At 37.5% G+C, this 14,707-nt stretch overlaps 1 protein-coding gene across 3 annotated transcripts in view; it reads right to left on the reverse strand.

Moving 5' to 3' along the window:
* The window catches only part of MINDY4 (MINDY lysine 48 deubiquitinase 4), a 74,331-nt gene that overhangs the window by 4,516 nt on the left and 55,108 nt on the right, over positions 1-14,707 (reverse strand). For all 3 annotated transcript variants that reach the window (XR_003992072.1, XM_030490908.1, XM_030490900.1), the window contains exons 16-17: positions 8,399-8,579; positions 3,562-3,634 (exon numbers count right to left, since the gene is read on the reverse strand). Coding sequence is in view for 2 of the 3 variants with exons in the window: in XM_030490908.1 (XP_030346768.1) it covers positions 3,562-3,634; positions 8,399-8,579 (254 nt within the window). In the remaining variant the exon portion in view is untranslated. The remainder of the gene's footprint in view (positions 1-3,561; positions 3,635-8,398; positions 8,580-14,707) is intronic.

Here is a 14,707-nt window from a genome sequence, read left to right on the forward strand (position 1 = left end):
TCTTCCTTTTTTTTATTTTGCTGAGAAAATAAAAATTAAAAAATTGCAGAAAGAATGTCCTCATCCCAGGATTTAGTAGGAACACACAACAGTGATGCCTCACATCTTAAGCTAACAAAGTGTCTTCCAGCTGGGGATATTTGACCTAGTCTGGCATTCACCAGTGGTGAGAACTGTCCCTGTCAGAATATCATCCCTCAGAAAAACCAAATGCAAGTGGGAATTACAATCACCACCTCCTGTCCCCATTGAATTTTTCAAGTAATGCCATCAATCACCCCTTTGTGTACAATCTTCCCAAGACTCCACCTTATATATCACCAGGGTGATTAAAACTTTGAGAGGGATCCTCAGAGATCCCACAAAGGCCAAAACACACTGAATGAAATCTGCTCTGAGACTACACTGTACTCTGTGAAAATATTAACGTGCTGATACCATTTTTGCTGTTATGGGTTAAGATGTTGCTAATCGCTATGCAGTAAGGAACTGATTTTTTTTAAATTCAATAAAGAGCTTAACCAGAAAATTGTATTTTGAAGCAGGACTCGAGGTAAGTTTCATAACAAGCCTTATCTCCTGTGTTTATTTTCAAACCATTTTTGCTGAGCCATTTGTAGACTGAAAAGCAGTCTGTCTTTGTTCCTGTGGAGACAGATTCAAAACCTTTTTCACCTATTGAATCTGCATAAGAAAAGGTGTCAAATAGTGACACTGATGATACTGAACAACTCTTTTCTTTACAGACAGAAACAAAACTGTCCAGACAACGCAGTGTGATCATTTCTCCAAACTATCCTGCCACAATGTAATTCAAATGGAGCACAGATTCTAGCTGCTGATTCAATTATAATTTATCAGAATAACAACATGAAAACTACACTTGACCCATCTGGTTCAACTACAACCTCACTCAAGGGTCATGGAGTTAACGGGAACACAAAAGGAACTGGTTCAGGCCTGGAACAATGCTCAGTCTGGAATAACATTCAGAGAATACCTCCTGTACTAATAATCTGGTATTGTTTTAGAGCACACCAATAATTCAGGATGAAATGCCTATGTTCTCCTCTTCTGCACTAAATTTCCATTCGATATCTCACTTCAAAGCCAAACAGATGAACTAATGTATCATGCAACCTCACTACCACAGAGGAAAGCTGATGTTAGAGGGTTAACAAAATATACCACTGAATTCAGATTATAATATCAGATCAAAGTTTTATTCCCCTCAGGCAGAGCTAACAGATGTTATTTCCGTCAGTGCAGAGAGATGCTGAGGATTGTGACTGTAATATGGGAGTATTCTTCAGGGAAGAATGGAATAAGACGTCTGCATGGCATCTCCCAAAGAACCCAGAAATGCACATTCCAGACGTCTCTTGGTCAGAATCTGACTGCTTCTACAGATGTCTAGGGCTGAAAGCCACAATAAAAGCACATATACTGACTCTGGTTGGGAACCTGCAGGTTAAAGTGGTCACTGTCAGTGACTAGTCATTTTACCCATCTGACGTGTTACCTCCTTTTAACTCAAATCTTGCTCTTTTGACATTTTGTAGAATAGGGACTAAAAACATGAGCCTCCACTTCCTGCAGAAGCAAACCAACCTTTCTCCTCTAATAATAATAACTTCAGTCTATTAAATATGCAGTTTTCCCTTTGGGATATGATAAGAGAACAAATAGCAGGCAGATGTTAGGCATAAAACTCAGTGCATTACAGGATGGTGGTGTTCAGGTATTAGGGTAAACAATGGGAAGGCTTTTCATGGATTAAAAGAGAACTGAGTCCTGTGAATGAAAGGAAAACCCCCAAAAATATTTGGAAACAACAGTTAATCTTCTCAGTTGATTGTTCAGACTTTAAAATTCTCCACACTGCCTGAGAAATTATCCTGCATTTTTTAATGAGAAAGATTTGATAAGAAGCTACATCAAAAATGCTTGGTCAAAATAAGTAATAGCTCTTTGGTTCCTTGCTTGCCTGACTAAAAGTTAGTTAAGGACTGTTTTCCATGGCTGCTTAATATAAAACATTCCTTTTTTTTTACCTTCCAATTTGTTAAAATATTGGTTAGTTGGGTTTGGTTTTGCTTTTCCTTATATATTGTTTCATATTTGGAATAAAAAGTTCTTAAAACAAAAAGGGAAAATATAACACGAAAAACGTTTAGCAGCAAGGCCATGCTTGAATAAATACCCTCAAAGCAAATGGAGAATACTGAAAACAAGGAGCTAGACTGATCAGGGTAAATCAGACAGTCCTGAGAATGGTACAAACAAAATAAATTGACACTGGAATTTGCTGGTAATTTACTTCTCCAGTAGATTAAAGCAGGGAACTTCAAATAAACAAATATCACCATTACAAAAACTGTATAACTTTGATAGAATGCCAAGAACGAAAGATGTTCTAACAGCAACTTCAAGTACTTGAATGTATTATTCACCCCACTGTGTGGGTTTCTGAAGCTATATATTATTTGTTTTAGTTTTTGGTCATGCTTATGTGTCACTGGAACAGAGTAATCAATATAATACAGTGCAGGGAGCCTGGACTAATGTCACTGCTGTCATGTTACAGGATGCCTCTTCTACTTTTCTGTAACTTTATAATGGCAGCCCTGCATGAACACACTGTTTGGCAGCCACTGTCCTTATTTTTTTCAGTGTTTTTTTAGAAGACAAATTGTGGCAAGGAGAGGAGGGAAATTACAAGAGAAATCTGAAGCTGCTTGGCTTGCTGATTTAACAAATGTTACGGTCTTTGACAATGAGGCTTTTACTTCTTGCTCCAAAGATATTCAGATAGCAGTTTTCAAAGCAGTGCTGCTGGTGTTGATATAAAACTGATTTTTCTACCCAGTTAAATTTCTCCATTTTGCTTCTTTCATGTCTCATTAAACTGAAAATATTCTCATTAACTTGAGTATGGCTTGGATAAATTACTTCAAAGTCCATAATTTAATATCATATAGACCTCAATATGGCCATGAAAATCCTAACATGACAGGAACTACCCTTGTATTTAAGCAGAAAATATGACTTAAGAACTGTCAAGAATGGCTTCACAAAACACAGTGGTTTGTGATCTTGAGAAACTCTGTGCTGCCCAGAGACATACGGAAAGTTTAAGAAAACTGAGACCACTGAGCACAGGGCTTTGTGCATCAAGAATCGTACCCAGGTCCTTCAGTGCAATTATATTTTTCAGAAAAGACTGAAGAAAAGATGAAGATGGAAGAAATTTTCTCCTTTTCTCATTATACCTGTACAACAGGAATCAATCACTTTCAGGAATCTAAATTTAGATCTATTGAAATCAAACTGTGCTCCCAAATCGAATTTGGCTCAGTCAGTTCTTGGTGATGTATGAATTGAATATCTTAGCCAGCTTGCTGTTAACGACGACAATACACAATTAAATGTGTAATACATATTAACACAGTCTGGCCTACTGGATCCTTTCTGCAATATTTTTTACCACACTCCAGCCTTACATCTATTATTTATCTCAATAACTGAATATATCTGTATTAAAACCTTAGTTTCACTTACTTTGTCCTAATGCAGTGCTCAAGTGGAGGAGTAAGATCATTTTCTTTATCTTCAGCACACATCTGAGTTGTGTCTGCAGAGACATATCAAACATTATTAGTGCCTGGAGTATATTTCTATTCATATAGAATACCACAGTAGCTTCTAGGACCTTCACCCATGGAAGTGACAGACTATCACTCACACTCTGTGTCTCCTAGTGCACAACAGGCATGTAGCCACTTTGGTTTGAAATACCCTGGAAAGTGAGCACTGCTGGCACTTGAATATCACCTCATGTTCACATCACTTGAACAGAGTGGACACGGACAGTTCCAGGAATGCTCAGGAGTGTGTACCATGATTCTGGTAGTTTGCAAACAGCAGAGGCTTTATAGCTGACCTTATAGTGAACAGTCTGGCAGTCACTGCTTTGCCTCTGGAACCCTTTCAGCTAATGGTCTACTGCCTGTTCATGTGGTGGAAGGCTAAAGGCTGAAAGGGGGAGACTGAATGCAAACACTGTTAGGAATGATCCCAGATTGTGCCCAGTATTACTTGTTTTGGGCCAGAAACATGCCCAGAATTGTGCTGACAACTTGATGATCACAGGACAGTGTTCAGACTCATGCCCAGACCCAGGTTAGTTTATTAATACAGAGACAGTTTCAAGGAAAATCTCAGATTAGAAAGTGAAAAAACATGGTGGAGAGCTGTAATGAGGTTTTTATTTTGCAGCTGATGTCATAATTACTAAGAAAGCAATTTTCATTACTCAAATACTAAGGACAGCGGAAGTTCTACACTTGTAAGAGGAAATCCTAAGTCCAGCTGAAACCGGGTTAAGATTCTTTCACCCTTGGCCCTTGACTGTTGACAAAGCAATGCACAGATGGGAGAAGATGATTTTGTGCTGCACATAAGAGAGCTACCACAGGCTGTGAGCATTCTTTCGGGACAGAGAGGCAATTGCACTGTTTTGGGGAAAACAGAGAGGCCAGTGTCTCAGGCACTGGATCTGTCAACAGTGAAAGTAGTTGCTGAACTTCCTAGGGAGAAAACATCCTGCAACGAGCTTGGATGTCAGTCTGCTCAGCTGTTTCCTGTTTTGGAGTAAAACATTTTAAACTGCAGCAGACAACATTTTTTTCTTTTTCTTCTTTTCTGTCTGTCATCCAGCCAATGGGTGGGTTGTGAGCAACAAACGCTGCCAAGACAGGGTGTAGGATATGGGTCTGCTTCTGTGAGACTGATCTAGACAGGATGGGAGGCAATTGCTCTTACATTCACAGCTGCCAATCTCAGATATATCTGGCGTCCTCATGTCAGAGAGAGAACCTGGCTCTCCCTTGCTTGTTGATTTTGTTGGTATAAATACATGCAGAAAAATCTGATTGACTGTAAGGGCTGGAGTGGTAGGAAATGGACAATATTTAAAAGTACATAACGTTTTGGTAGTTTTCTCCTAGATCCTCAGGAACTTAGAGGTACACAGGAATCTTTTAAGTTTCACAGCGCTGCTTTTATCCTAATATTGAAGAGTTTATAAAGGTTCATTAAAGGTCTCCAAAAGTAATTGGACCCCTCTAAAAATTCCTGATACTGATATTCTGGATCTTCTTATAGTGAGAAGCAACAGCCACTGTCCTGACTACAGTACTGGTAGCAGGTTAGGCAAATGGCATGGCTGCCTTTTCCTGTCATTGCCAACTTGCTGAATTTTGTCATTTTTATACTTGAGTTCTTCCAACTGGGAGATTTGAATGGAGGTTTTTCATACAAAGGAATAGGGAAAAAAATATCACTAAAGGTGTATCTTACAGGAGTAGGCAAAGAACATTTAGCTAAGTTAATTAACTAACAAACTGTGTTAAAGTGTTTCAGACATCTCATTTAGAGCAAGCAATACTGAAGTTACACTCTTCCATCTTGGAGTCAACAAGAAGGATACGAATATGATCTCTTATATGTTCACTTATATCCTAAGCTAAGGGTAGTGAGAAATGAAATGCAAGCACAGTTACAGATAAACTTGCTATTCGGGAAATATGATGAGCACAAGTTCAGAAGAGTGGAAACTGAACGGATAATCACCCAGATAAGAAACACTGCTCATAATTTTAATGGTAACCTTAGGAAGTGATGGTTATTAATTACCTTTCCAGAAGACTTTTTTGCACATTGGAACAATTTTATCTTAACTGTGCAAAAAAGGATTCTGAAAGAAAGTGTCATATTCAATATACAAGCCTTCCCTAGAAGCTGCCTCCAATATCTGAACCTCTGCGAATTTCCCTGCTTGTGCTACCTTCTGTGGGATCTGCAAAGAGGCTGAGGATGGTGACTATGACTCTGGAAGAATCTTCTGAGAAATTCAGCTATATACATTTTAGCAAGTGTTCAGCTGCTTTTTGAAAACACCTTTAAAAGGATACTGAGTTGAAAATATGCACCAGTGAGATGTAAGAATGATCTATTAAAACCGATTGTGCAAGAATTCCCTATATCTTCACTTGGAGATGCCACATTATAAATATTAACATAGGTAGGTGTTAACTGCATATATTAGAAAGGAGGAGCAGTATCTCTCTGAACAGTACAACACACTTTCGTACAAGCGCTCTCTGTGACATAGAAGAAAATCACAGAATCTCTACTCAGTCCTAAACAGCCAACAAAAGAAGATGAACAAAATGCAGATGGTTATTAAATTAGATACACTGGCGTCTTGTCCTTCCCTGCCTATCAGAAATTTCTATCCCAATGGAAAGAACCTTCATCTATTTAGAGTACTATGTTAAATTCACTAGCAAGCATTGCCTGCTTTTAGGAAGAAACTTCGTCTTTCTCATCTTCATAGGTTATGAGAAGCAGGGCAAATTCTCAGTATAAAGTGGCAATTGCCATTACCCCTAAAATGTAATCCTACTCTTTCTGGCTTTTTTGCTTTTCTTGCCCAGTGTAATTTCTTCAAGGTTTCCTGAAATGTGAGCTTGATTGTAATCTTCCTAATTATAAAAAAATATTCCCATTTCAAGGAATTTACCTTCTTGCTAGTGAAAAGCAAATGGCTTTGCTAACCAGCACCAGTGAGATGTGGCTGTGCAGCACCCAGGACCTCACATTGTATCTCTAGGTAACACTGCCTAACCATCATAGCTTGTTGATATTTCCACAATGGAAATACCAGTAATACTTAGCATTTTGATATTTCCATCTGGTCCTGTATGCATGGTTTAAATGCGCAATCAATGCTACCTTTGGATTTAAAGTAGTTTCAGTATTTCTGCAGACCTAACAAAGGATTACTGTACAGTCAGAACTAGGAAAGCATTCCCCCGGAATGATGAAACTATTTGCGTTTTACAGCCTTTTGCAGAATTTCATAGATAACAAAAGATTTACTAGGCTACATTCCTGGAAGAGCTTACAGCCACAACAAAAAGATATCTACCTCTCAATACAAGTTTTTGAGGAGAAATGTACAAATATGCTGTGACAGGTTGAAGAGCAAAGAGAAAAATTTTCATGTACTCTGAGCACTTGCTTATCGAGGGATCTCAGAGTGCTTGGTAGCTCTGGATTTTGGAAACATTCCTTACTTACTAATGATGTAAAGACAGATCAGGACATCCTTTTTGGACCATATGTTACATTGTACAACACAATAGAAAAAAAGTTAATCTCTGTATTCTTATGCTGAACTGTATCATCTGTGTCACAAAAAATCTTTTATCTGGGACAGACCATGTGGGAACCAGTTGGCAACTCTAGAAGTGTAAAGGTTAAGCATTTTTTGAGATAATATATAATGATGTGATCACTGCAATAGAATGACAGGGATTTTAATTAAAATAAGAGGATAAATAACAGGCAGAAAGACAATTAAATTTACTACCAAATCTTGTGAGATGCTAAAGACCCCAGCACTCCCACCATACAAATGTCTTTGCCACATAGACTCAATTAGAACATACAACACCCATGTATAAGTCATCCTGTCCAAGAACCAGAATGTAGGTGCAAATAAGCAATACAGCTTATTTTTAAAGAGTGGACTACAATAGAGTGCCTCCTTAAGATTGAGAAGGAATTTTATTAGATTGTATAAATATATTGAAGGAAAGAAAATAAAAGATAAGTACGATATTATTAGCAAATAGAAATGTAGTGGTCGAGAATGTCTTAATATGGCAATAAGCAGGAGCTTTCTAAGCATCAGAATACTTCTTGTCCAAATGCCCTCCAGGTGGAGAAACACATAACTACTGTAAAAGCAGCTGCATAATTTGGCATGGTTTCCTGAAAGAATGAGTGTAACAAGCCAGAAGATCTTTTGCATGTTTCCAGGTATGCTTACAAGCAGGTAAGAGGCTAGACTTTCTTAGCAGATTACTGCCATATTCTAAAGTAGCAGTTGTTGGAGGCAAGGATTTCATGCTTCCTCACCCTTTCTGCTCATTTTACTACGGGCATGTAGGGTTGAAGAACAGAAGACTTGGACTTTCTGCCTGTAGAAATGATGTGAGAAGAAGTGCGGGAGAATGGGAGTAGTTAAATATGGCTTATAGCACTGGGAGCACAAACAGACCAGATCACAATGTTCTCCTTGGAAATCAGTGTCACCGAAAGATTTACCAGTCTGTATAAGGTAGCACATGCTCTTTTAACCCTTTCAGGAGCTTATTCTCAAAATATCCTTGTGAAATCTAATTTCTAATTAATCATCAAAACTACTTATTAAAATTACGAAGCAGGCACACAACTAATCTTTAATGCCTGAGAACATCATTGTATTACTGGCTTCTTTTGTTGCCACCATCAGAGATTAAATGCAGAGTTACTGAGTTGTACATACCAACTGTTAATCGTATTTCTTCTTCCTGGTTGGCCAAGCCATCATAATAATACAGATCAAATTTTCGCTCTGTTTTCCAGTCACCTAGTAAATCCTTTTCCAAACAGAAAAGCACACTGAAGTGGCTTTCACTGCATACCAACCAAATTGGGTATTTAGGGGTCTTCAAGTAACAACCAACCTAAACAGAAGATACAAAATATTAGAAAATCATGGGGAGCAGGGGGAGAAACAATTCACTTATTTATTATCGTACACAAACATTAATGAATGCTCATTATACACTGCTGATGAAGCAGATCAGGATAGGTCTGGTAAATCATGGAACATAGCAAGCAAGCATCTAGCCCTGAGTTGTAGGCAGTTAGTGAAATCCAGCTGTAGTAACCTTACAGCAAAAAGATCATATCCCTGATGATCAGAACCAAAAGGAATCCTGTTCTCTGCAATAGCTATAAAACCACAGTGAGTTTAGGACAGGAATATTACATGAGATCAATGGGAGACCACGCTTTTATGCAGCAGTACCTGGAAGCCAGGCAGGAGACTTCATAGGATCTCAGATGATATGAGACACGACTGTGTGAGCAACTAAACTGAACCCAAAATCTTTTCTTGGATTAAGAACATAATACATTCCCTTCACTTTAGCATCTTCTTCTAGCTTCATAGTCCAGATATGTAAAATGTTTTCAGCTACTAGAAGAAAGCAGTAACAGAAGCACTTGTTTTGATTCAATATTCTTAAAGGTGGCTGTCTTGGGCATAATGATCATGAAGTGGTTGAGTTTAAAATTTTCAGTGTAATGAGAAAAAAGGACAGCAAAGTTGCTACCCTGGATTTCAGGAGAGTGAATTTTAAGCTATTCAGGAGTAGCTTATTCAGTAGTAGTAGGGAGCTATTTGGCAGAGTACTAGATGATCATTGTAGGTCTCTTCCAAGTGAAATAAGATTTGAAGTATTTTTCTTAAATCTACCAGATGCTTAAAATGTAGGCTACTACAGCAATTCTTTGGATTTGTAATTACTTTTCTCTATATATGTGTTCATTTTAATGTATCAGTTTAATCATTTTTTAAATGCTGCTTCACCCCATAGACCTTACGGTTCAAGTCTAGCTTAGAATTGAGGCTCGTAGCTATTATTTATCATGGAATTTATGTTTTAAGGTAGACATACATATGCTTTAATACCTGAGAGAGTACATCTATGGTTTTGAAACTTTATAAATATATGCTGATATAAAATGAGTCATGGAAGTTTTCTGCATCCCCTGAGGTCACTGAATATCTTGTAGTATTTTCGCCACCTCACACTAATGTGTTCTGAGACAGATACCATTCTCCTACTGCATCCTGCTGCTTTAAAACTGCAGTATCAGCTAATGATATTAGCACCTTCAGTAGTAAATAATAGAGTAAAAATAGTGATTAGATTGCTTCATATAGCAAAGAAACCTAATTTCTCCCAGCTAGGATTTTAACATTCAGCTACAACAGATATTTATTATTAGCTATATTCCTGTCACTGAAGCTGTATGCTAAGTTTAAAATAATACTGGTGTTTCCCCCATTGAATCGTTGGGGTTTGCATCTTTAATAAATCGCTCAGGGAAAATAAAAAACAAAATCAAACTGTTTGCTTTCAGTGGAATGTTTCTGACAACAGCTCTGCTTATTATTCTTATAATAGACAGAATCACTATTGTGCAGGATGCTGTGTATAACCATCTTTATCACTAGTTTTGCGTATCCTTTGCTAAACAGATATTGCACTGCTGGTATGCTGCTAATCTGCAAAACAAGGAATGGCAGCCAAGTGTGCAAATGTATGAGCATAGAAATGCAAGATCGTTTTCTGCCTCCATAACACAGACACATGGATCAAAGAAACTTTGCTAGTTTAGAGGCTCAGTAGTTTTGAAGAGCTTTGTATAATAATATGTTGATATAATCTACAGAAATCATCTACCCTATTGCAACTTTTACCTTTACCACTATGGGATTTAAATAATGTTTCAGCATATGCCATGGGTGCTAGTGGAAACTAGAAGATTTTTAACAGAAAAATTCTCGTACATGCTTTCTAGATATAGATTCACAGATACAGCTTCTACAGTCCACTCCTCAGTTCTTCACTTTGGGCACACAAGTGCATCAAATATATCACTAAAAGGCAGAAGCCAATATATATGCCATTTTAATTAAAAATCTAAACAGCATCCTAAGTGATAAGTAGTGTGTGGGGGTTTTATTCTTGAGATTTAGAATTTATATCATCTGAAGTGTTACATGAGTACAAATTCAATTATCTTCCCCAGTGAGAATTTCTCCTTATATAACAAGTCTCTAGCTAATTAAGTAACTGTTCTCTGACTCATTACTTCACTAATATCTATTTATAATAGCCTTTTATAAAACAGTTTTGGTTTTTTATGTAAATTCTTGTCTTAAAAGTAAAGAATTTTTTTACAAGCTCACAAAAATAGTCATAACAGGAGTTATCATGAAGGGAAATACGCAGATGCAATAAAAGATGGCAAATTAGAGGCATATGGATAAAAAGATTCAGTCTCACAAACATGCATATTTTAATATGCAGATATATCAAAGCCAAAAAGGAACATCCAGTCTTCTAAAAATGTGTTCTTCCTACACATGCCTGCTAAAGTAACTTCCAAGCTTCATCAAACAATGTTTGACAAAACAAGATTAGAGAGACATAACAGTGTTTCAAAGCACACATCCACTCCAATTCTTACACACATGAACAGTCCTATTGAAGTCAGGACAAATTGTTCAGATGAGTAAGGTCTGCAGGAACGTTTTCTAAACATACAATAGTTTTCAGTTACAATGCTTGCAGAAGAAGGTGAGGACATGAACTTTAAGACAATAATGAGAATCTAAAAACATTTCAGGTCAAATCCTCATCTCCCATAAAGAGCGGGAAGTCTTCCTTTCAGTTACATCAATTATTCTGGTTGACGATTGGCTGCTGCCTTTAACATCAAGTTGTGCTCCAGCTGTTGGGTGGTCACTGCAGGTGTGCTTCTCCTCAAAACAACTGGCCACTCTGTCCCATTAACGTCACCTTCCAGGGGCTTGTGGCTCTCCAGAAACTTCAGGTTATACCTACACTCTGGCTTTAAGGTCAAGCAGCATGGAATAGGTTTTATTCACAAGGTTAAAATTCCTTCATCTCCCCAAACATATTTCTTTGTCTAGACTTCTTATAAGGAAATTCCCTCTTCCATTGCATTCCCCAAATCATGTCTAAATTTTTTCTACAAAATATAATATGGAACCATGCTACTGGCAAAGTAAGGACAATCCTCATTGTGAGGATTCTTTTGCCTGCTTCTTGAAGCATCAATTCTTGAGTGGACTGAAAGTATGCTCTCATTTAACTGGTCCAGCTGGTGAGTTATGAGTGCTTTTTCAATTGACTGGCCAGGTTGGCTGGTGGTAGTGATCTGGGAACATAACAGGACTTTGAAGCAGAACAGGGAAGAACAAGCATGAACACTCAGTTCTGACTTCTCATGAAACCCTTCAAACTCAGAGTGTGTGTTATTCAACAAGTGCTTGCCAGAGAATGGGGCCCTTCCTTCCAGCTGTTGTATGCTGCCCTGTGAGTGTAATGCTGGCTCTGACTTCCAAAAGCAAATCAGGAATATGTAACTTGAATCTATTCTATTAAATATTATCATTTTTGTAAAGGGCTCAACAGCTGTATTTCTTCTTTGCAGAACAAAAATAGAATCCCCCTTTTCTTTTCTGCTTGCAGTATTATAATAAATTAAAAAGTAATAATGCATTACTATTCAAATATTTGTTTTCAAACATGATCATTAACCTTCAGGCAAAAAAAAAAAATAAGGAGGGGGAGAATGAATTAGGTGTCTTTTTGTGCTGCATGTTTTTAATTCCTATGGAGACTTCACTAACCCTGATTCTCTCCCTTACAAATCCCTTAAGAATGCTCATAAATTTCAGGGACACAATTCTCATCTTTGGAGAATGTCAACCTTTCAAAAGCAAGTACCTTCAAATGGCTCGTTTTCAACACTCCGGGTGGTCTTTTTCCACATCTGACTTCAGTGTGTATTTGCACAATAGGGAAATTAAATTTACAGACAAATATTTATTACTGGAGAATTATTCTAACGTATCTGCCAGAATGAGTGTATGGTACTTCAGCACTTGGCTTTTATTTGCTCATTGAACCCGCTATCTTTTGCCATGTGTATACCAAAAGAAACAAACAAGAAATATAACCTAGATACTGTGTTTCTTCAACTCCATTACATGATTTACCTTGAACAGTAACAAACATTAGATTATCATGTCTATGCAGTGGTATGATTTAAAGAAGAAAAGATTATATTAAAACCAGGGGAGATCACTGTATATGGCAAGTGTGATGCCATTTTTCTCCAGGAGTTTTGTTATCACTCAGTGTAATTTCACTTCCTTGCTTGTTGGACTTTATTTTTTTCTTTTATTTTAATTAAAATTAGATTCAGTTATTTCTTCCTTTAGGTTTGCTTGCACGTATACAACAGTTATAGATGCTTATTTTCCATAGTAATCATCCAATACAGTACTGAGACTGATGTGATTCCACAAAGGTCTGGGTTCTGTCAAACTGTGTCATTTCTAGTTGTACTGAATCCAGTAGGATTGATAGACAAAAGGATAATTACAAAGCTTTCACTGTTAAAGACCACAGCCTATTATTTGTTCTGCCAATGTTTTTTCCCCACAATTGCAATGACCTTTACTGAATTAATATTAAACAATGTTCCAACAGTGAACATCATTGACACTGAAGTGTCAATGGTGTAAAAACAGATAGATACCTTTGGGTGATCAAGAACGTCACTGACTGACTTCGCCTATCTGACCAGCAGTATTAAAATACCAGGTCAGCCACAATACTATTACATTTCCATCTAGTTAAAGGACACTGTGAAGGTAAAGTTAATGTCATTGACATGTACTTGATTTCAATCAGATTAAGAAAAATAAAATTAATGTTCACAAAATTTGTCATTCAGACTATGCATAACATAATGACCATGCCAGGTGAGGCAGAAATTGAAAGTTTTAGCCAGATATTTATAAATTATAGCAGAAAGCAATACTGCTGTGTGAGAGCCTTAGATAATTTCTCTGCAGCTTTGAATCCTTCTTGTTGCAGAAAAGGAAAACTTTCTGATAATGAACGTGAGGGCAGGGGAGGATGGGGAGAGAGAAGGGCAACATTAATGAAGAAGAATAGAAAAAAGCATGCATTCAACCCTAACCAAAGACCCTGGGAAAGCACTGGCTTTTGACTAAAGTTCTTTTATGCTGCCACAACATAAAAGAAGATAGCAGCTGTGGCAAGATAGAAAGATGTCAGGGTACTAGGTAGCCTCAGGATCTTTTATTGATCCATGTCCCACTCTGCTGCTTTTCTGGTATGTCCCATCAAGTTGGAGAAATGTTGAGAGAGATTCAGACCCTCATTCAGATTTCAGCACTTTGCCATTCCCTCAACACACATGAAGGAGTTTATAATTCACTTCAGTAAGTTGCTTCACTGCAACAAATGACAAAGGTAGGTCAAGATTCAGTCCACTTAACTCTTCAGCACCTATTTCCAGGCCCTCTAACTTATGTTGGCCCCTAGGATTTGGCTGTCTATAAAATCAAAGAAGGAAAAGATAGGTCTTGTCAGATCTTTAGACAACCCCCTGTTCATAAGCTATAAAAGGACTTGGCTGGACTCTTAACTGAAGCATTTTCAACCTATAAGGGACCTAAAATTAGACGGGATAAATCTGGATCCACATGCAGGTATTTATAATCTAGAGAGACATTTTCTATGTGGAAAATATCTGCCTTTTCATTTTCTATTTTGTCTGTTTGCAAATCATGCAGAACTCTCTTCAACATTTGGGGTTTGTTATTCTTATTGTCTTGAATACAATCTTTGTGATTCTATTTTATTTGGAAGGATGTTGACAATAAATCAATGCCAATATTCCAGCAACAGTGACTGGCCTCTGGGAAAATAACTGTTCACGGATGACTAGGAGGACAATAGGACTTCATTAAAGAAAATTTTGGTTTCAGGCTAGAAAGGGAGATGTAAAAATAAGGGATGAAGAACACACTTTTTAAATGGCCAATGCTTTGTCAGCCTTGTTTCAGTCAAACTTGTATGTATCACGCATTTTTGCCCACACTGGTGCTCAGGAATGTCTTGCAGGGTCCCTTGTCAAATGCATCTACGCAGCACAATATCTACCACACACC

This window comes from Strigops habroptila, chromosome 1 (genome assembly GCF_004027225.2).
Source record: "Strigops habroptila isolate Jane chromosome 1, bStrHab1.2.pri, whole genome shotgun sequence".
Lineage (NCBI taxonomy): Eukaryota > Metazoa > Chordata > Aves > Psittaciformes > Psittacidae > Strigops > Strigops habroptila.